The sequence below is a fragment of the Enhydra lutris genome, unplaced genomic scaffold (genome assembly GCF_002288905.1).
Source record: "Enhydra lutris kenyoni isolate GAN:26980312 unplaced genomic scaffold, ASM228890v2 scaffoldscaffold4, whole genome shotgun sequence".
Lineage (NCBI taxonomy): Eukaryota > Metazoa > Chordata > Mammalia > Carnivora > Mustelidae > Enhydra > Enhydra lutris.
Window position 1 is genome coordinate 10,101,266 of NW_019154088.1, and position 22,971 is coordinate 10,124,236.

General features: G+C 40.4%; 1 protein-coding gene across 2 annotated transcripts; it reads right to left on the bottom strand.

Annotated features, from left to right (window-relative positions):
- Positions 1–7,351: 7,351 nt before the first annotated feature.
- LOC111162176 (Opa interacting protein 5) lies at positions 7,352–22,697 on the bottom strand. Of its 2 annotated transcripts, XM_022526391.1 has the most exons (5): positions 22,376–22,697; positions 21,974–22,040; positions 17,084–17,206; positions 14,142–14,223; positions 7,352–7,937 (listed from the first exon to the last, which is right to left on the bottom strand). In XM_022526391.1, the coding sequence occupies exons 1-5, from the start codon at positions 22,695–22,697 to the stop codon at positions 7,842–7,844; spliced, it is 690 nt and encodes a 229-aa protein (XP_022382099.1). In that variant the 3' UTR covers positions 7,352–7,841. The 2 variants fall into 2 exon arrangements, with proteins under 2 accessions (XP_022382099.1, XP_022382109.1); XM_022526401.1 differs by lacking the exon at positions 17,084–17,206.
- Positions 22,698–22,971: the final 274 nt, after the last annotated feature.

The window sequence follows — 22,971 nt, forward strand, 5'->3', positions numbered from 1 at the left end:
TAGGCAGAGAGGCAGGCAGAGAGAGAGGAGGAAGCAGGCTCCCTGCCGAGCAGAGAGCCCGATTGGGGGCTCGATCCCAGGACCCTGGGATCATGACCTGAGCCAAAGGCAGAGGCTTTAACCCACTGAGCCACCCAGGCACCCCTGTGACTATTTTAATAAGAGCCCAGCAAACTAGTGTTTTGATCCAAGGAACCTCACACCTCCCATCAGGATATAATAGTAAAATGGAAGCTGACTTCTTACTCCCTTTTACCTTGTGTTCATTTTGGCCATTTAGCACCTTGAAGGTGCCTGAAAAGATTAGGTCTGTGTTTCCTTGTTTTCCCAGAGGAAAAAACTAAAAGTAGAATGAATTTTTAAAAATAGTGCCTCTTGAATATTTAATTCTTCTATGGCAACTCCAGAGGATAGGGAGAAGGCTATTATATTAAATTGATTATAGCTCCTCTTTAAATGTCTTATGCCATCAGTTGGTGTTAGAGACATTGGAATAACCAAGCAATATTCAGTCATCTGCACGATCATGAGGACACCGCTGTGTATTATAGTGATGTCAACAATTTAGTTACTTAAAACAAAGACCACCCTTAACAGCCACGTTAATAGTTGTAAATGCTAAAATGTGCTACAAGTTTTTGTAGTCTCTATGCGGTTATTACTTCTCAATGTTGTAGTCTGATGTTTACTCTTGTGTACCTGTGATATGCAAAATATGAAGAGACCCTTGGCCTCCAGGAGTTTACATTCTCATGGTGCTGCTGGTACAAGCAAATTGCTTCTAGTTTATTCAGAACATTGCTTGGCTGTTAACCATACCCTATTTGGAAGAATCCCTTGGCCGATAGTTTTCAAAAGCAGGAGTCCATGCTAAATTTCAGGGCATTGATTTTGAGTTTACATATATCAGCTCTGCTGTTCATAAACTCCTTTTCCCCAGGGGCTGTGCAGATAAAGTTCATTAATGTGAATCAGAAACCATTCTGCCTAAGAGCATATTCACCATCTTTACACAACCTGTGCTCTTCTATGCTATAGCTGTCAATAAATGGCCAAGAAAACTTACGGTTCCAAAAGACTCTACATCTCTCAATTCTCTTTCTTTTCCCAGAGTTTTTACATCATTCTCTACCCAAAAGGGCCAGCATTTGCAATTAAGCCTTTTGTAATTAAGTAGTGGTCCTCATTTTAACCTTTTTGTGCATGACTGTACCTCTATTCTGAAGCAGCATTGTGATGTGGAGCACCTGCCCTGCCTGCATTTCTAAGCAATCACTTTCTTAACCCACATTTTCAGTTGAAACTTGCATGCATCCTTGTTATTGCCCCTAATTCCTCTGAATCGGGGTCTTTTCTGCATGTTTATTAAAACTGGGTCTGAACAAAAGTGCAAGCAATAGTGGCAGGCCCAGAACTCCGATTTTAGAGTACTGCTCTTCTAATGCATGGTTGAAAATGTCCAGTGTTACGTGGTGACTAGTAGATATATTTATGCATTTATTAATGAAGCAATAGAGACTTAAACCAATAGTCTGAATTTACTGTTAGGATTATTTTCATTTTCTAATTAAAGATTATCTTAACTTCCATTGAAAATGGAAGCTAGAAGATAAACAGGGGCAACCACAAGACATTCAAACTGTCAGGAATAGAGAGCATGACAGTGCTCACCTTCTAACCTCTTGCCTGGTTCCCTTAGTCCGCAAGCATGTTTAAAAGCAAAACAAAGGCACAAACTAAGCATGTTGAATAAATAAGCTGCTATGGCTATATTAATCAGAAAGGTGCAGAGTTTCAGAAAGAGTATGAAAGCAGGGAATTAGCAGTGTAGAATATATAAAATAACGAAGTATGGGCTTTGACTGATAAAATTTACGTGTCTTATGTTTGGATCTCTTAAAACTCGTATCTTGGAAGTGAATGGAAGCAATACACACATATTTCAGATGTTCCAGGATTTTCGGGTAACCAGCCAACTCTTCGGGATGCTGCTGGTACCAACCAGGCCAGCCATGAAGGTTCCTTGCAGCAAAGGAGACTACTCCATTGTGTGGAAACAGTGCTAAAAATACCAACAAATCTTTGGTTTGGGTTTTCTTTTGTTGCTGTATTATAGAAATGTTTTGTTTTTAAAATTTTATAGCCAGGGGTTTATCCATGATATTTTTGCTCAGACTGCATAATTTGTTGCCTAATGCTTCTGATGCCAGGTAAACTGCGGGTTTTTCCACTTTTGAAAAAAGGAAAAACCTTGCCATTTATTTCCTTGCTTGATGAAGAAAACAGTTTATTGTGATAGCTTAAAATTTTTTATTAGATTCCTGACTTTGAAAGTAACCCTGTTAAGTGCAAATGATCATGACAAATAATATACAAATGGAATTCGTAGCTGAATGGCATAAACAGAAGATAATTCAGAGTTAGACCAGATGATTCATACTAGGCCCCTCCCAGGTTTCATTTTCTGTGATTGAAAAATAATTTTTCTTAAGCCATTTTAACCTGTCCTCTTTGCTGTGGGATTTCACTCCAAATGTCTTTGGGAATTATTTAAGTGTAAGTGGTAACTTTCTAGTAGTTCAGAACTGAATTAGACTTACAGTCATTGCAATGTTTCGTGTCCACTTAAATATAGGCAGTGAGATAATTATTTCCCATTTGTAAATTTGCTTCTTGTCACTTACTGACTACATCTGCCAACCAACAAAACCAGTAAAGATATAGGGAGGAGTTTCTCTCAACTCTGTGCCCATTATTCCACAAAAGCATATAGTTAAAAAACCAAACATCACAGATTTCTCTAGGAACTTTTATGCCTAAACCTCCTTTAAAATCAAAATAGATATCGTAAAGTTACTGACAATTCAAAAGGTTTTTTTCTCCCTTGCTGATTGTATGCCGTGCCATCAGTTTTCCTCCCAATGGCAATACATTATGGTCAGTCCTTAAATAACAGTAAGAGTCTTGGCACTTACCTTAAAACCACCTGTCACAGAGTCCTACTATATTACAGTATCATTCACATATTTTTATTTAGCATCCTATAAGTACAGTTGCTCACTATTTCTACTTGCTGTTCTGTATTTTCTTCATTACACCATTGGTATACAATGTTAAAAAGCATTTCACTGAATGTTTATAAAGTCTTACAAAAGGCAGCTTTTTAATCTATGCATCCTTGGGATTTCAGAAATTTTATTCTTTGATGTAAAAGGGAACTGCTATACGAGTTGGAAACTCTGCACCTGTGTGTGTGTGCGCGCGTGTGTGTGTATATATATATATATTGGCAATAAAGCAGCATGGGCTGAGAATGCACTGAAACCACTGTGTTACTCATTATTTGGAATGGGTAGTTTTTTTAAACTAATTTTTAGAAAGATTTTATTTATTCATCAGAGAGCGGGGAGAGAGCATAAGCGGGGGTGGGAAGCAGGCTCTCCGCTGAGCGGGGAGCCTTACGCAGGACTTGATCCCAGGACCCTGGGATCATGACCTGAGTTGAAGGCAGATACTTAACCAACTGAACCACCCAGGTATATCAGAATGGGTAATTTCTAATAATGCAGTAGATTATTGAGATGGGAGGAGCCAAACCAGAGATCTGGGGAGGTAGGCTCCAGATGTCAGGAAAGACCAAAGATCTGGGCGTTGATACCAAGTTGTAGCAATCTCTGCTGTAGACCAAGGGAAGTGGAATCCATGTGAACAAAGAGACATTCCATTTAAGCTTAGGTCATGCCCTATTTTTTTTTAACTTTTTTAGATATTTTATTTATTCATTTGAGAGAGAGAGAGAGCACAAGCAGAGGGAGAGGCAGAGAGAGAGGGAGAAGCAGACTCTCCGCTGAGCAGGGAGCCCGATGCGGGCTCAATCCCAGGACCCTGGTACCATGGCCTGAGCCGAAGGCAGACGCCCAACTGACTGAGCCACCCAGGCATCCCTCATTCCCTGCCCTGAGGGCTCACCTTATACTAGGTATGAGCAAATGTTTAGTTTTTTTAAGATTTTATTTGAGAGAGAGAGCACAATTGGTGGAGAGGCCGAGGGAGAAAGACTGCCCATTCAGCAGGGAACCTGACATGGGGCTTCATCCTGAGCCAAAGGCAGTCACTTAACTGAGCCACCCCAAATGTTTAGTTTTTGATAAGGAAATAGCTAAGTAAAATAATGTTTAAGCTATTGCAGGGAATCCTTCCTATCTAAAATATATAAACCATTTTAAATGCTTTGTATTGAATATTAGCTATCTTGACTAAAGAGGCTTAACACTAATTGAGAAGAGAGGAATGCCTGGGTGGCTCACTTGATTAAGCTGCTGCCTTCGACTCTGGTCACGAGCCTGGTTCTCCCTCTGCCTGCAGCTCCCCGTTTGTGCTCGTGTGCTCTTTCTGACAATAAAATCTAGAAAAAAAGAGAACCTTCTTGGGGAGTCTGGGTGGCTCAGTGGGTTAATTGTCTGACACTTGATTTCAGTTCAGGTCTTGATCTGAGGGTTGTGAATTTAAGCTCCACGCTGGGCATGGAGCCTACCTAAAAAAAAGAAGAGATCCTTCTTGATTCAGGGGAAAGTTTTTAAGTTTAAAGTAAGAAAGTACATGCTACAAACTTCCTTGGGATTGGCTACTGTCAAGTAAAGAGGAACAAAAGCTATGTGGTTTTTGTAGTACGATTACTAATGTAATAATAGTTCCTTCCTGTGATTTATGACTAATCATTTAGCAAACACTGATATACTCCACTCCCAGGTACTGTGTTAGATGTTAGGGTTACAAAAATGGAGATAGTTTCTGCTGTTAACTCAGGAGTTTAAAAGTTTACAACTCAGGAAGAACTTCAGTATGCAGTTTTACTTTTCTTAAAACTATGGAATTTTGAAAATGCTCTTATTCAACATATACACAGTGCCAAATTATTTCAAACTGTAGCAAAGTAGACTTAGTATCTGTTAATATCAGTCAGTCATTGATGTTTGAAAGACTTTCATAGGAACTCTTATACCACCTGAAGGTATCCTTTAAAAGGATTGTTTAAAAAGTCAACCATGTGTGAGACTATCAATTAGTCTCATGAATTAACATTTATAGAAGGCATAATATCAGAATTATAAATGGACATGCCCTTTGACTTTTCCCACTGTAAGAATCACTCCTACAGAAATACCAGTACAGATCTGTAAAAATAGGTATAAGGATCCAATATAAGATGGTTATATTCTGATATATTCACTTCACTGAATCATGTAGGTAGTTTGTGTATGGGCTAGTATGGAAAATTGTGACATTTATTGTGTAAAAAGCAGGTTGCAGAATAATATGAAAAATGGAACTGCCTTTATGTCTATACATGTACATCCATATGCATAAAGATTATTATTTACTGAGCACCTAGTATGTGCTAAGCACTGCTGTAATTATATTTGATGCATTCATTAATTCATTTAATCTTCACTATATCCCTGTTTTTTGGTTTTTGTTTTTTTAAGATTTTTCTCTCTGCACCCAATGCGGGGCTTGAACTCACTCACAACCCTGAGATCAAAAGTTGCACTCTTTTTTATTATTATTCCAAGTAGCTTCATTTTTAAATTTAGCTTTCCAACTCTGTTTTTGTGCTTTCAACACTTTTGCAATGATTTTCTGCCCCTCACTAAGGAAAGCACACTTGCTTCTGCACACGTGAAACTACCCCAGGCCCTGCAGATGCGTTTTCTCATTCTAGACCACCTAGTAAGAACTGCAGGTCTCACCGAATTGGCCTTCCTGAAGTCAGCCTATGCATATCCCACATGTGGATTTAGGGGCTTTCGTAAAGATAAACGATTCTATTACCAGGGATTTGGGACAGCCTAGTTTTGTTAGAGGCTGTATTGTAGGACAGCCTTCAACGGTATGTCAAATGCAGCACCATTCTGAATGCCTATGGATGCTGTCCCCAGAAAAGTAGAAACCAACCCTAGTTGTCAATCCCTATTTTACAGGAAGAGTTGAAATAAATTCTTCATATTCATGGCTAATACATATCCAGACCACAATGTGAATCCAAATAGTTTGGCTCCAGAGCCTGCTCGCTTCCCAGCATGCTCTCCTATGCCTCTCAAAGATGAAAAGGGAAGTGTACTTTGCACCCTTTATTTTTGTCTGTCTTACATCTATGAATTTTTTTTCTAGAGTAAGCATGTAAATTCTATTTGGGGGGGGGGTGCTATTTAAAACCAGCCAGCTTAATTTGATGTTAAGTATTTAACTTTCCATTAAATTTTCTGACAAATCAGCAAATCTAGAATTTAAGCAAAACAATTAAGATTGTACCCACAGACAATTAAAAACCCCAGAATGATTCAATATAGTATTAATTTATTAGGTCCATTCTTTAGGAGAAAGTAAGAGTTCTTCTGGTACTGTTTGTTGCCAGAGTCTTCACCCTTATATAAATAAGGATTCCATAAGGAATCAAATTTTGCAACTCAAAAGCATAAAGCAAATCAGAATTTCCTTGTTTAAAACATTTTAAAGGGAAATGGCCTTAAGGCAGTATAAAGTGAAAGAAATGGAAAGAATAAGAAAATGGCTCCTAGCTACATCTGAACCAAGTCCAGTTTTCTATGCATCAACACTTGGCTAGACCATGTCTGGATTGTGCTCTTGCCAGCCCCTCAGTGGTCTGCCTGCTGCCCCTATAAACCCATTCTCCACAACCATTAGGAAGTTCTACACAAGTGAAGCCAAGCCTGCTGTAGGTGGTTGCCTCTAAAACTCTGCAAGGGCTTCCATTGTTCTTGGGATAAAAACATTCTTCAGGAGACCAGTAAGTCCTTGCACCCTCTGGTTTCTGGCCACTGGTGCACCTCCTGCACGTCTTCCTTTAAGGGCCTTTGCACAGGTTTCCCCCTCCATTCCCTAATTAACTCCTACTCTTTTGGACCAAGGCTGAAGTGTCACTTCCTCAAAACAGCCTTCCTTGACCACTGCCCCCCCACCAGGTCTGTTACCTCCCATAAATGCTGGTAGCTGTCTATGTCCCTTTTCTTCAAGACAGAGTAGTAATTTCACATGTATTCATGTGGTTATTTGAATGTCCACCTCTAATGAGATTATAAACTCTGTGCAGGTAGAGTGGCTCTTTTTGCTTTCTGCCTACCTTTTATCCCCAGAAGTCAGTATACTTTAAATAGATGAATAATATGATAAGGTACTGAACCTAAGTGCTGCATAAAGCAAAACATGAAAAACCAGCATTTTGGTGAATGTTTGATGTTTGGCATTCCTCGCATTATCACCCAGTTACCTCTCATTGTCATTCCTCTCATTATTACCTACTTTAGAAATGAAAAGAGAAAGAGAAATTGCACATTATCCAGTTAGTTTATTGAATATTATCTACAGAATATGTATGTACCTATATTTTATGTAAGAAAAAAAATGGTTTCTCGGTCTTCACCATAACAACTGCTCCATGTAGAAATTACAGTAGTCAACATTAAATACAACTCTATTTTCCTAACAACCTTGCATCTTTATATCAGACCATTCACAGGACATTGCTTCCTAATCAACCTAAATTTGCAGTAAAATAGGTTTTCAGAAATAAGTATTTATGACATTGACAAGCTAAAATAAGTTCATAAGGCAAATAGCTATAAAACCTGGACGGAAGCTTCCTTAGTTTCTCATCTTAAGCAGCTTCTCAAATCATTTGGAAAATCAGCCTAGAGGTAAGCACAATAAACCAGTTCCCATCCCTTCTTGAAGCCGATCTTTCTCGAGAATTGATCAAATAGCACTTGTTGATAGAAGATAGTAATAAGGCCTGAACCTGATACTTAAGCTTTAATACTGGATCAGTTTTTTGACTTGGGCTGGTCCGGAGTTACTTCCTTCAGAATCTTCATCAGTGAATTTAAGTGAGTATGTGCTAACATTATCTTCTCTTTCAGCTGAGAAGGAAAATGAACAGGTATCAGGGCATTTTTTTTTTTTTAAGATTTTATTATTTATTCATTTGACAGAGAGCAAGCACAAGTAGGCAGAGTCGCAAGCAGAGGGAGATGGAGTAGCAGGCTCCCTGCTGAGCTGAGAGCCGATGTGGGGCTCGATTCTAAGATCCTGGGATCATGACTTGAGCCGAAGGCAGACACTCAACCGACTGAGCCACCCAGATGTCCCAGCCACTTTTTTTTTTTTTTAAAGATTTTATCTATTTATTTGACAGAGATCACAAGTAGGCAGAGAGGCAGGCAGAGAAAGAGGAGGAAGCAGGCTCCCCGCTGAGCAGAGAGCCCGATGCGGGGCTTGATCCCAGGACCCTGGGATCATGACCTGAGCCAAAGGCAGAGGCTTAAACCCACTGAGCCACCCAGGTGCCACTCCCAGCCACTTTTTAAACTAGTGATTGAGAACTGGCAATGTCTGAACACATTACATAAATAAGCTTTTCCTATTTCTGAAAGAACTTTATGTAACAAACCCAGAGCACAGTAAGATCCTCAGATACAAAGTTTCATATGAAAAAAGACAGCCACTGCTGAGCATCACTGCTTCTCTGTCTCCTTCCTTCTACGGCTTTTCACCAGGTCTAAATGGCAAGTATTAGGAAGGAAGACAAGAATAAGGCGGGTAAGAACGTTTGTGGAGAGCAGCATCAACTAGTCTTCACCTCCTTTTCTAGTAGCAAAACTCTTTTTTCCTTCTTTGTTTACAGTAACAAATGCCTTTCTTCAATATTCTGCTAAAGGCCTTCAAAAGTAGCCCTGGTTGTTGGGTTAAGAACCTGTATTTAAAAAAGAAAAAAAAAAAAAAAAAGAACCTGTGTTTGTGGTAAATAGGTACTTTTCAATAATTCTATTGAATCTAGTTCTGTTGAACTATTGAACTATAGCTAGTTCTACCTAAATCAAGAACCAAACTTAATGGTATTTAGCATACAACATATGCTTAGGAAATAAAGTTATCACTGAATATAGAATTACGGATAACAATCTTTTTTTTTTTTTTTAAAGATTTTATTTATTTATTTGAGAGAGAGGCAGTGAGAGAGAGCATGAGCGAGGAGAAGGTCAGAGGGAGAAGCAGACTCCCCGTGGAGCCGGGAGCCCGATGCGGGACTCGATCCCAGAACTCCGGGATCATGACCCGAGCTGAAAGCAGTCGTCCAACCAACTGAGCCACCCAGGCGTCCCTACGGATAACAATCTTATGTTGAAATCAGGTTAACAACAAAAAATCTTTTTTTTTTTTTTTTAATTTTAAAGGTTTTATTTTATTTGACAGAGAGAGATCACTGTAGGCAGAGAGGCAGGCAGAGAGAGGGGGAAGCAGGCTCCCTGCTGAGCAGACAGCCTGATTCGGGGCTCGATCCCAGGTTCCTGGGACCATGGCCTGAGCCGAAGACAGAGGCTTAACCTACTGAGCCACCCAGGCGCCTCCAAAAACCTTATTTCTGACATAATTTGCATCATACACTAAATCTTTTTAATACCACACAGGATACAAAAATAAAATTCAAGAAATGCTGCTTAAATTAAATAGGTAACTCTAGAGCCTCTTAGTCATATTGGAGTACCCCTGGATATGGTGAATCATTTCTCTGTTGCCTTTAAGATTTTGTTTCTTCCTCATTTTTACTATGATGTGTTGGGGTATGTATCTCTGTGTTTATCCTACATGGACTTGTTGAGGTTTTGGATATGTAAATTAATGTTTTTCATCAAATTTGGGAATTTTTCTACTATTTTTTCTTTGAATATCTTTCCTACTTCTCAAAACTCCTTTGGTATGTATTCCTTTTATCAAAGAATATTTAGGCATGTTTGATGGTGCCCAAGAGATGTCTTAAATTCAGTTCATCTCCCTTCATTCTTTTTTCTTCAGGTTCTATAATCTCATCAGTCTATCTCCAGTTTACTCATTCTTTCTTCGGGCAACTCAAATCTGTTGTTGAGTCCCTCTAGTGAATTTGTCATTTTAGTTATTGTACTTTTCAACTTCAGGATTTCCAACTGGTTTTTTATTTTTATTTATTAAGATTTTATTTATTTATTTGAGAGAGAGAGAATGAGAGAGAGCATGGAAGGGGGAGGGTCAGAGAGAAAAGCAGACTCCCTGCTGAGCAGAGAGCCTGATGTGGGGCTCAATCCCAGGACTCCAGGATTGTGACCTGAGCAGAAGGCAGACGCATAACTGAGCCACCCAGGTGCCCCAACTGGTGCTTTTTTTTTTTTTTTTATAATTTCTAACTCTTTAAGGATATCCTCTATTTGATGAGATATTGTCATCATACCTTCCTTGACTTCTTTAAGCAGTTTCCTTTAGTTTTTTGGACCTATTTCTGCTAAGTCCAATATCTGGGCCCTTTCATAGGCAGTTTTAGATGCCTGCTTTTTATCCCATATATGGGTCATACTTTCCTCTTTGAGTGTTCTCTGATTTTTGAGTGTTTTCTAATTTTTTGTTGCAAACTGGATATTTGAAAAAAAAAATTTTTTTTTACTATTTTAAGTAACCAGCATGGGGCTCAAGCCCACAAACCTAAGATCAAGAGTTACACATCCTCCAACTGAGCCAGCAAGGCACTCTGCACACTGGACATTTTAAATAACTTATTACAGCAACTCTGGATACTAAACACCCACTCCTCAGCTTATTGTGTCTTCCTATCTGTTTCAGTGGGTGGGCTAGGCTATTCCGTGATACCTGTCTTCCCCACCATGAGACTGCTGTCAGTCCTCAGAGAACAGAACCTTGAGCATGTGCAGTCACCTGGAAGAACGTGGGTTCAGCAGGCTCTTTCCGTGTCTCCTTGATTTCCCCTGATCTTGTGTCAAGCTGTTTGCCTTCACTAATTGCTGGACTGTTGCCCTAGAGCTTTTGACAATGCCTTGGGACCTAAACTGCTCAGTCTAATCCAATTAAATTCAGGACCCCCCTCCCCACATTTGCAGGGGTAGTCTTTAAAAGATCCCGAGCCATTTTTTTTGTTGTTGTTCTTACCCCAGGAGGGCTCTTCTTGGCTGTCTCTTCCCTGATCCTGTCCGGTAACCTTCTAACTAATCTATGGCTTAGCTTATTGCTATCATGGAATTATCAGCTTCCTCTTAATTGCTTACCTCAAAATCTCCACTGTTTTGGGCAGCAGTTTCCTTGCGTGGTGGGGGAGCAGTTTTTACAATCTGCCTCTTAGCCTAGGAGCGTCTCTGGGAATGACACCCTCGCTTTACAAGCAGAGCACTGGGTATAGGCGCCAACTTCTGTTCTTGGCTTACCTCGGCCTTTGCGACACCTCTGCCCCATATGTAAGCTGAGGGAAGGGTGAATGGGCTCCTAGTACTTAGCCTGCTGTGCCAGTGGTAGAACTTGCACCTGTTAAGTGGCCATTTTTGACAGGAACAGAGCATCTGATGAGAATTACTGATAGCCTGCCCCTCCTGGGAAGATATCACACCCCTCAGCTGGAAGCTAGAGTAAAAACCATTCCTGTGTTCTTGGCTACAGCTGCTCAGAGCCTCCATTCTTCTGAGAGAGAAAGGCATAAGAGGGAGCAGGCTCAAATGCCACAGGTTTCACTATTCTTACAGAGGTTTTGTAGGTTTTCTTAAATAAATGTCTTTTCACTTGCTTTATGCCATGAGGAAAATCTCTTAAGGCTTAAAATGGTTGTTTCCTTTGTAATTTTATTCAGTTATGGCAGTTTTGCTGGGGGTGGAGTGGCCACAGAGTTCCTCAGGCCGCCATTCTAGAAGTTATCTCCCATACCACAGAAAATAGTTACTGACCCCTCTCATCAACTTGGGTGCTTAGAGTGACAGTTGGCTCACGGTGACTGGATAACCTGCTGCCCATTTATGTAAATAAAGTTTTACTGCAACCCACCCACACTCATCTGTTTCTATATTGTCTGCAGCTGCTTTTGCACTACAAGGGCAGAGTTGAGTACTTGAGAATGAATGGTTACAAAGCTGAAAATATTTGTCATCTGGTCCTTTATAGAAAAAGTTTGGGGCACCTGGGTGGCTCAGTCGGTTAAGCATCTGCCATCTGCTCAAGTCATGATCCCAAGGTCCTGGAATGGAGCCCCGAATCGCATCAGGCTCCCTGCTCAGCGGGAAGCCTGCTTCTCCCTCTGTCTGCCACTCCCCCTGCTTGTGTTCCCTCTCTTGCTGTGTCTCTCCCTGTCAAATAAATAAATAAAATCTTAAAAACAAAAAAAAAAAAAAGAAAAGGAAAGAAAAAGAAAAAGTTTGTCAACACCTGGCTTAGAACATGGTTTCATGAGCTTAGCAAAACAATATTCCCAAAAATCATTCTTCCCCTGTCCTAAAAGATACTTAAACTTTGGAAAATATATGCCATTGGTTACAAAATGTATAATGAGCAAGGAATAAACAATTAACAATACTAAAAACAAAATGAACAATAAATTCTAAGGTTGTTCTTCTGAGGGTAGTAAAGTTACAGCCAAATTTCCTCCACTAGAGAGGCTAGTAAGCTACCAAAACAAAGTTGCTTTCTTCAACCTCGAAACTACCAACCACCTAGGAAAATCCACTTAAACAAGAATTCCTGATGTTTCACCACTCTTTCCTGAGACAGGTAAACATGAAGTGCCTACAGAGAGGACAGATCTGAGGCACCTGGCTGGCTCATTCGGCAGAATGAGCTATGACTCTTGATTCCGGGTTTAAGTTCAAGTCCCATGTTGGGTGTAGAGATTATTTAAAAACAAAATCTTTTTGGGGGCGCCTGGGTGGCTCAGTGGGTTAAGCCGCTGCCTTCAGCTCAGGTCATGATCTCAGGGTCCTGGGATCGAGTCCCGCATCGGGCTCTCTGCTCAGCAGGGAACCTGCTTCCCTCCCTCTCTCTCTGCCTGCCTCTCTGTCTACTTGTGATCTCTCTCTGTCAAATAAATAAAATCTTTAAAAAAGAAAAAAATAAAAAATAAAATCTTTTTTAAAAGAGAGAAAAAGAAAGAAAGGACAGACAAATCTAAGAAAGATAATGGTGTCCATTTCCAGCACAGAGGAGAAAAGTATGGGACATGCAGGAGCTAAGCAGCTTCCTTCTTCCTCTTGAACTGGACCTTACAGTATCTGGCTTTGTGTTCAGATTCAGTGAGGAGGGGCACCTGAGTGGCTCAGTTGTGGGATGTCTGCTTTCGGCTCAGGTCATGATCCCAGCATCCTGGGATCAAGCCCCATGTCGGGCTCCCTGCTCTGCGGGGAGCCTGCTTCTCCCTCTCCAGCTCCCCTGTGCTTGTGTTCCCTTTCTCACTATCTCCCTCTGTCAAATAAACAAAATATTTTTTAAAAAAAATTCAATAAGGGATGCCAAAGCAGGCATAAAGGATAATTGATAATTGGAGTATTACACCATTTCATCACCACCATATTCATTGGAATAAACTGCCAAGAGTTGTCTATACAGGCATACTTCATTTTCTTGTGCTTTGTTTCATTGCACTTGAAAGATACTGTGTTTTCTACACATTATCTTTGCGGCAACCTTGTGTGAGAAAGTCTATTGGTATCATTTTTCCAACACCATTTGCTCACTTCATGCTCTGTCTCATTTTGGTAACTTTCAGAATATTTCAAAATTTTTTTTTTTTAAAGATTTTATTTATTTATTTGTCAGAGAGAGAGAGAGGGAGAGAGAGCAAGCACAGGCAGACAGAATGGCAGGCAGAGGCAGAGGGAGAAGCAGGCTCCCTGATGAGCAAGGAGCCCGATGTGGGACTCAATCCCAGGACGCTGGGATCATGACCTGAGCTGAAGGCAGCCGCTTAACCAACTGAGCCACCCAGGCATCCCAGAATATTTCAAATTTTTAAATAATATTATATTTATTAGGGTGAACTGTGATCAAAAATTACAACTCCCCCAAAGCTCAGATGATGGTTAGCATTTTTAGCAATAAAGTATTTTTTAATTATGGTATGTATATTGTTTTTTTAGACATAATGCTATTGCACACTTAGTACACTATAGTATAGTGTAAACATAACTTTTATATGCACTGGGAAACCAAAATAATAATCTGACTTGCTTTGTATTTAGGTATTTATTCCACTGTGGTGGTCTGGAACTGAACCCACAATATCTCTGAGGTATTATTACAGGAAACATCCAACCATCATGAAATTTTACCTCTGCAACTTTTTCTGGTAGAGACAAGTTGTGAATGTCCATCTCAGATGCATTTACTATGGCTTTTGTTTTTAACTGATAGCTGGATAGAAAATATATAGAGAAAATATTAGTATCATACTACATACAAGATTATCAATGAACCAAACTTGTCCTCTAAAGCAATGTCAGGCAAAGACAGCCTCCTTACAGATTTTCATTTCAACATTTATATTGTATTTTGTAGGAAAAACAAATTCTCAATTAAGAAATCATCCGAGACTCTGTGTCTCATCTCACCCTTTGCCAGCTGGGAATACATGAGAAAAAATTATCCCATGACAAACACATAAACCAGGTAACATAAATAACTAAATTGTATAGCGGTTAGAAGAAAAGTAATCATATGGTGACAGACACTGTTGGTTGCCTACCCCAGTAGCCATTCCTAACTTCTTTGTTGTTAACAGAACTCAGATTTTGTTTTATTTTAAAGGATTTTATTCATTTATTCATGCGAGACAGAGAAAGAGAGGCAGAGGGAGAAGCAGGGAGCTTCTCTCCACACAGCAGGGAGCCCCATGCGGGACTCAATCCCAAGACCTGCGGATCATACCGGAGCCGCAGGCAGATTAACTGACTGAGCCACCCAGGCACCCAGAACCCAGATTGTGTTTAAGGCAGGAGTATGCTCAATCACAGGACGTGAATCAGAACTGTTCTAAGTGCGGCAATCTTATTCCCTCCTCTCACATATTTGCTTTCCCACCTTAAGGCAATCATGTGACATAGTTTTGGCCAATAATAAGGACATTTTTGATGATAAAATGAGACCATTCCCTGTGTTCCCACTTCCCATATCCTTTTCCTTCTGGTTGGGGATGCTACTGGCTATGGATATAACACTTATAACTGTAGTAGCACCCAAGAAGAAAAGGCCAAGAGAACCAGAGATGCTGATCCAGACCCTATTGTAGCTGAGCCACTGGAGGACTCCTGGAGTGGCCAATCACCCCACCCCTTACTTCTTAAAGCCACTGTCAGTCACGTTTTCTTTTGCTAGCAATTCATTCTGATGCACACAGACATAGATTTATTATCTTCCCAGACTCAGGATAGCTATGCTTGCCTAATTTCTACTTAATCAAAAAGAATATACTGACCTCTGAGTCCCAACTCCTCATTTTAAAGCTTAAGAAATTACTTAAATTCCTATTATACTTTAAAAATTTATATTAAAAAATTTTTGTTACAAAAAAACTTAACTTCCCTAAGCAAAAAATCAATTAGAGCTCAACTGGAACAACTACTTGTAACTGTTTTTAAAGAAGATTTGAGGTTACTAACAGCACACATTTATAAATACTTTCCCCCCCTCTTTAAACTTAATTCTAGATAGAAATTATTTAAGGGGCACCTGGATGGTTTAGTGGGTTAAGCCTCTGCTTTTGGCTCAGGTCATGATCTCAGGGTCTGGGATGAAGTCCGCACTGGGCTCTCTGGTCAGTGGGGAGCCTACTTCTCCTGCTCCCTCTGACTGCCTCTCTGCCTACTTGTACTCTATCAAATTTATTTATTTTAAATAAAGTCTTTAAAAAATTATTTAAGAAGAAATTGATTGAAAGTAAATTTTCAACCCATTTCAAGTATATATTTCCTGGTGAAAATCTGCAGTGAAGCAAAAAAAGAAAATTTGCAGTGAACAAAATAATGCATTTTGAACAACCTCATGAATGAAGAACAAGCTTTACTTATGAGTTTTATCATTTAGTCATACATAGCTCAGCTAGAAACACTGATCTAAGCACATTAAATGAGAAAAAGAAAACTCTATGTTTAATGAAACAAAAATGAGCTTTGAAGTTGACCAGGTTAAAATCTCAGCTCCTCCACCTCTGAGTCCCAGTTTTCTTCTATTAAGAACTCAGTGAGGTGAGTGTAATGACTGGCATAAACTAGGTGATCAATAGCTGTTTTTGGGTTTTTTGTTTTTGTTTTTTTTTTGGTTTTTTTTTAGATTTTTTTTTATTTATTTGTCAGAGACAGAGGGAGAGAGAGCGAGCAAGCACAGGCAGACAGAGAGGCAGGCAGAGGCAGAGGGAGAAGCAGGCTCCCTGCCCAGCAAGGAGCCCGATGTGGGACTCGATCCCAGGACCCTGGGATCATGACCTGAGCCGAAGGCAGCTGCTTAACCAACTGAGCCACCCAGGTGTCCCAGGTTTTTTGTTTTTAATGGTCAAGGAAAGACTAAAATAAATGTTCCAGTTTGTTATAATAAACAAAAAAAGCTTAAGTGATAGTAGTATTAGGAAGATAAATATCCGAAGTACTACCTAAGAAGGAACAAGTATGGTACTTTATCTGATTCTATGAGGCCACATGGCTATTATTTTTTTTACTTTTCTTCGGGTAACTATCGGCTTCACTCTTTTTTGCAGATAAGATTTCACCCATCTACATGCATAACATAGAAAGTAGCGACCTTAAACCTCAAGCTTTCACTTCCCAACTTCAGCCCCATTACCATCTACAAATGACCAGTGTCTCTGGATCCTTCTTTCAAATTCCTAGAGTAGAAAGTCTGTTGGCTTAGCTTATGTCAGATATTCATTCTTGATCCCATCACCTAGGAGTGGTATCACACATAATAAAAAACATGGCCACAAGGTCCCACTCTATAGGGAAAGAAAACAGGGGCTGGGCACAAACCTAGTAAGTATCTATTACAACATTATTTTGCAAAAAACTTAGCTTCCAGAAATTTCTATAACAAAAGAATATCCTCTCATTTATTTGATGGTAAGCTTATTAAGACATGGTATGACTATAAGACATCTAAAATGAGTATAATGTTATGAAACTATATTTTGGTCCCACTGCCTTGCTTTACCATTTTCTTTGGGACAAACACTCTGGAAGCCCTTTTAAAATATATTTGATAAAGAATATCTAAGTCAACTTACCATACCATTTTGTCACTGGAAAGGCAAAAGTGACCTCTCAAGGCAGCCAGAGCAGCATGGGTAGAATACAAATGGAAACCAATGGGAATCCCACAGGAAGTACAGAATAAAAGGTTGTAAGTGCTGGAGTGAAAAACAGAATATTGGTAAGAAAATCAGAGAAGAAATATAAAATAACCAGTCTCTGGAACCAGTTCTCCTAAAAACTGTGCTATAATAGGACTGAGACTGAAGAAATGTCATATTCAAGAAAGGTTAACTCAGCTTTTAATATAATTACATCCTAGATTATTATGGATGTACAACTGTCACTTATAGAATAATTTACATTTGAAAAGGAGAAAAAAGAGCTAACTAATCAGATTAACATTTGAACATATAAAACTACACATGAACATATAAATTAGTTACAGTTAAACCAATCCTAGCTTAAGAAAAATAATCATGTTGATTGTGGTTTACTAAAAAATTTATTAATCAAACTCAAATCAGGATTTTTCTTTTGCAGATGTAACAAGAAATTAACTTAAAAAAATACCCAGACAGGGGCGCCTGGGTGGCTCAGTGGGTTAAGCCTCTGCCTTTGGCTCAGGTCATGACCTCAGAGTCCTGGGATCGATCCCCACATCGGGCTCTCTGCTCAGCGGAGGGCTTGCTTCCCCCTCTCTCTCTGCCTGCCTCTCTGCCTACTTGTGATCTCTGTCTGTCAAATAAATAAATAAAATCTTAAAAAAAAAAAAAAAAAAGCCTCTGCCTTCATCTCAGGTCATGATCCCAGGATCCTGGGATCGACTCGGGCTTCTGCTCGGCAGGGAGCCTGCTCCCCCCCCAACCCCCTGTCTCTGCCTGCCTCTCTGCCTACTTGTGATCTCTGTCTGTCAAATAAATAAATAAATATTTTTTAAAAAAATACCCAGATAAAATGCCAAAAGAGAAAAAACAAAAATGCTATTACCTTACCAAGTCACCTATTTTCTTTTCTTTTATCCTCTCAAAGATTACTAGATGAGAAAACAGGTAATGATTCTAGTTACACCACTTGGGTAAATCACTTACCATATCTGCTGGTCATAAAACATATCCAAATACTACAAAGAAATGTTTTATTGTTTTTTTAATATTTTATTTATTTGTCAGAGAGAGAGAGAGGGAGAGAGAGCACACTCATGGGCACAACCGGGGAGTGGCAGGCAAAGGGAGAAGCAGGCTCCCCAGTGAGCAGGGAGCCCAACACAAGACTGGATCCCAGGACTCTGAGATCATGACCTAAGCCAAAGGCAGATGCTTAACCATCTGAGCCACCCAGGCATCCCAAATACTACAAAGAAATGTTTTAAGAAAAAAATTAATTATGTTTCATCAGGCATGTACTGAAAATTATTTATTTACTCTCTACACACAACATGGGGCTCAAACTCACAACCCTGAGATCAAGAGTTGTATGCTCTTCCAACTAAACCAGCGAGGCATCCCCGAAAACAATTTTATGGTTTGGTAAGGGAAAAAATTATTTGTATAAACGTACTATGCAGTAAAACTGCATCAATAGAGTATAAAATCATATGACTATAACGAAAAAGATTCACGTCAATGGATACTAAAAAAGACCAAGCAATACAGTATCCCAACTCATTGGTAAATTAAGTCCTGAACCACACATATAGTACTGTATTTTTGTGAATACAGTAATCAGAAAACTAGCCATGAAATAAAGCTGCATTAATTTGAATTAATCCCTAGGTAGCAATTAATGGTACCAGATAAAGCACAGTACCTATAGAAAAATGTCTGACAGAAACTAATTTATGGCACAGGGCAAAAATGTGAAAAAAATCCCAAAATTATGCTTACTGCTAATGGCTCAAAATGAAGGTTTGATTACCACACCGGTTAAGGAACTATGACCAGCTGTGTGCTTGCTGAAGGCAAAAGAGGATACAGATAGGTAGTCAAAGAAGGTAGTTACAAATACAGCTATGACCAAGTGACTAGTTACAGAAATGAATACTGTAATTGCCATGAGTATTTCCTCCTTTGTTATGAGTAGGGTTTTTTTTTTGTTTGTTTTTTGGGGTTTTTTTTTGTTTTTTTTTTTAAAGATTTTATTTATTTATTTGACAGACAGAGATCACAAGGAGGAAGAGAGGCAGGCAGAGAGAGAGGGAGAAGCAGGCTTCCCGCCAAGCAGAGAGCCCAACTCGGGGCTCGATCCCAGGTCCCTGAGATCACAACCTGAGCAGAAGGCAGAGGCTCAACCCACTGAGCCACCCAGGTGCCCCTATGAGTAGGTTTGTGTGTCTGAGTGTTTATCTCTGTTCTTCTCTATTCCCTTATTATATAACATAAAATTATACTTTATATCATACTATTATATCAAACAATATCATTCTATTTAAGTATTATTAATTTTATATCACAGTATTTAAGTTACGAGAAATCAAAGAAATGTAAACATTATTTAAGGACTTTACTTCCTTTTCTAGAGAAAGGATTAGTGTGTTTTCTTTCTTTCTTTTTTAAAAGATTTTATTTATTTAACAGAGAGAGAGATCACAAGTAGGCAGAGAGGCAGGCAGAGAGAGAGGGGGAAGCAGGCTCCCCGCCAAGCAGAGAGCCCAATGCGGGGCTCAATCCCATGACCCTGAGATCATAACCTGAGCCGAAGGCAGAGGCTTAACCCACTGAGCCACCCAGGCGCCCCTTGTAACTGTCTTTATCTGGAGACTAAGTATGGTTTTAGGAGATGCATATGGGTGCCAAGTTAACATGGGATGATTAAATTTTATAGTCTACATGGTACCCAGTTATTAGGTCAAACATTATTCTGAATGTGTTTATAAGAATGTTTCTGAATGAGATTAACACTTGAATCAGTAGACTGAGTAAAGCAGATTGTCCTCCCCATTTGGGTGACCCTCATAATCAGATGAAGGCTTGCATAGAACAAAAAGGCTGACCCTGTCAGGAGTAAGGGGAAATTCTTCTTGCCTAAGCTTAAAGCTGATACATTGTTTTTTCCCCCTGCCTTTAAACTTGAACTGAAGTATAGGCTCTTCTTCAGTCTAGAGCCTTCTGGCTTTTGGACTGGAACTTACACCTTTGGCTCTCCTGGTTCTCAGGCTAGTGGACATGGACTAGATCTAAACCACTGCTCTCCTGTCTTTCCAGCTTGCCAACTACAGCTCTTGGGATTTCTCACTCTCTATAATCACATGAACCATTTCCTGGTAATAAATCCCTTCCTGCCAAGTCCCATGGCTCTCCTAATTCTAAAAGTACACAATTACTTGGAATTTCCCTCCAGTGTTTTATAAACCATCTAGATCAGTAATTCCAGTAGAGATAAAATGTGAGCCACATAAGTAATTTAAAGTTTTCTATTAGTCCTGTTAAAAATAAATTTGAAAGAAACATGTGAAATTAGTTTTAATACATTTTATACTACCCAATATATAAAAAATATCATCGTAACATGTAATCAATGTTTTTAAACTATTAATTTTTTTGTATCAAGTCTTCAAAATCCAGGACACCTGGGTGGCTCAGTAAGTTAAGTGTCTGCCTTCAACTCAGATCATGACCCCAGGGTCCTGGGATCGAGCCCCATATCAGGCTCCCTGCTCAGTGGGGAGCCTGCTTCTCCCTCTGCCTGCTGCTCCCCCTGCTTATACTCTATATATATCAAACAAACAAAATCTCTTTAAAAAGGAAGAGTCTTGGGGTGCATGGGTGGCTCAGTGGGTTAAAGCCTCTGCCTTCGGCTCAGGTCATGATCCCAGGGTCCTGGGATCGAGCCCCGAATCAGGCTCTCTCTGCTCAGCGGGGAGCCTGCTTCCTCCTCTCTCTCTCTGCCTGCTTCTCTGCCTACTTGTGATCTGTCAAATAAATAAATAAATAAATCTTTAAAAAAAAAAAAAAAAAGGAAGAGTCTTCAAAATCCAATGTGTATTGTGCACTCACAGTATTTCTCAATTCAGGATGGCCACATTTTATGTGCTCAACAGCTACATGTGGCTAATGGTTACGGTAGTGTTGGACAGTATGTTTCTAGATGCATTATTCTATTCTAAGAAAGATAATTGGAGAGCTTCTGCTTCTGGCCCCAAATAACCCAATTACAAGTAAGCCACCACTCTTTTCCTCCCTGTTCCCTTTGGGTGGAAAGACACTCTGGTAAGGATAGCTAGTGTCTTTCAGTTGGGAAAGAGGAACTGTAAAACTCTTTCTCGTTACTGAACAAAGCAACTAAGAATTCCTATACCTTTTTTAACCCTAAAACTGAGGTCAGAATGAATTATTATGCTGCAAAAGCCAACGCTCAAAATTAAGGAGCCTTGTAATAATTCACTGAGCACTTTGTTGTCACTTGTAGATCACAGCACAAAATAGATGCAAAGTTTATCCACAGTATTCAAGTCCTTGAAGAACACAAGAACTTGTGTTCTTCCCTAGGTTCCCTAGATGACAGGAAATATTCCTACCATGGCTTAATACAAACTCCAAGTAAAATGCATATTTAAAAGTCTTAGTTATCTCAAAGAACTGTAGTTTATAATGATTCTCACTATACACTAAAAGGTACATTTCTCCCTTTTCCCATACTAGACATAACCTTCTTAGCCTCACTTAACCTGCACAAACCATTAGAGACGTGGCCCTCAGAAAGATCATAAAATCTACACATAAATACAATCTTGCCATTTCATTAACACATCAAGTTCCTACAAGTCTCAAATAGGTAAAAGAGACATCCTTCAAATTCACTGTAAGAACTAAATAAACTTCTCTTCTGGCGCAAATAAGAGCAAACAATTTCCCCCTTGTGCATGTCTGTTCCATGCTCCTCAGTCTTACTAAGTGAGGGACTAGAATCCATCTCCCAGTACGTACCTGCCTTTGAGCGAACCATCAATTCCAACTAGGAAGGGAGCTTCCAAAACCACGTTATTTGTGACTCCTAGGAAGACAAACACAGGTCAGAAGGAAAGAGTACTTGTGAAGCTTTGAAAGGGAAAACCTACCCGCTACAGATAGATTCATCATGGCCACAAAAATCATGAAAAGTTGTCCTCACCCCTGGCCAAGGGGTTTCCTTCCAAATCTCCCCCCCCCCCCCCCCCCCCCCCAAACCCCCCCAACCCCCCCCCCCCCCCCCCCCAGGGGGTTTCCCCCCCCCCCCCCCCCCCCCCCCCGCCATTCTTTTCCACCACTCTCTCTCGACCGTCCCGTGAGAAAGCGGGAACCCCCTCTCTGGAACCTCCTCCGCCTTCCTCAGACTCTGCCCCCACTCACTGGAGAAGACCACGGCTCCTAGGGACCGCGACAGGTCCCAGGCAAGGTGCACAGAGTCAGCGAGCACGGCGTAGCACTGCGCGCACTGGAACACCGCGCACCTCTCGGGCTGCAGCCACGACGGCAGCCGCGGGCCAGATGGCAGCTCCTCTGCCCCCAGGTTTGCGGGGCCAAGCGGCGAGGACCCGTTCACTACCTGCGTGTCCCACTCCATAGAAGTCGTACAAGAGTGTTTGTCAGTTGTTTTCTTAGCGGCATCACAAAAATCAGCCCCCGGAAGCTGTGCACACCGCGAACGATGCCGCCGCGGCCGAGCCGCCATCTTTCCGCAGCTCGCGCCTCCGCTTCGAACACGCACCTGGCCCGCCCAAGCACGATTCCTGCTTCCTCATTGGACATAGTGTGCCAGGACTCCGCCCCAAAGTGTTGTTGAGGGGTGGGGGAAAACGTGCGTCAGACGCGAGGAGAATCTTCGTTTCTGTTGGTCAACGCCAGGAAACCCCACCTTCAGGGTATTTTTAGCCAATAGAACTGCAGCATTTTCAATTTAAACTCTCTATAAAATTCGGTTTCGGTAACGCTTAGAGTGGCGCCAG

What these genes read in the sequence shown, in the direction of transcription:
- LOC111162176 (XM_022526391.1), bottom strand. Translation starts at nt 22,697, where the DNA reads ATGGCGGCTCGGCCGCGGCGGCATCGTTCGCGGTGTGCACAGCTTCCG. An exon ending in GATGGTTCGCTCAAAGGCAG is followed by an intron (nt 17,207 to 21,973) that starts GTACGTACTGGG and finishes TTTTCACTCCAG; the next exon opens with CACTTACAACCTTTTATTCT. An exon ending in TCCAGTGACAAAATGGTATG is followed by an intron (nt 14,224 to 17,083) that starts GTAAGTTGACTT and finishes TTTTCTATCCAG; the next exon opens with CTATCAGTTAAAAACAAAAG.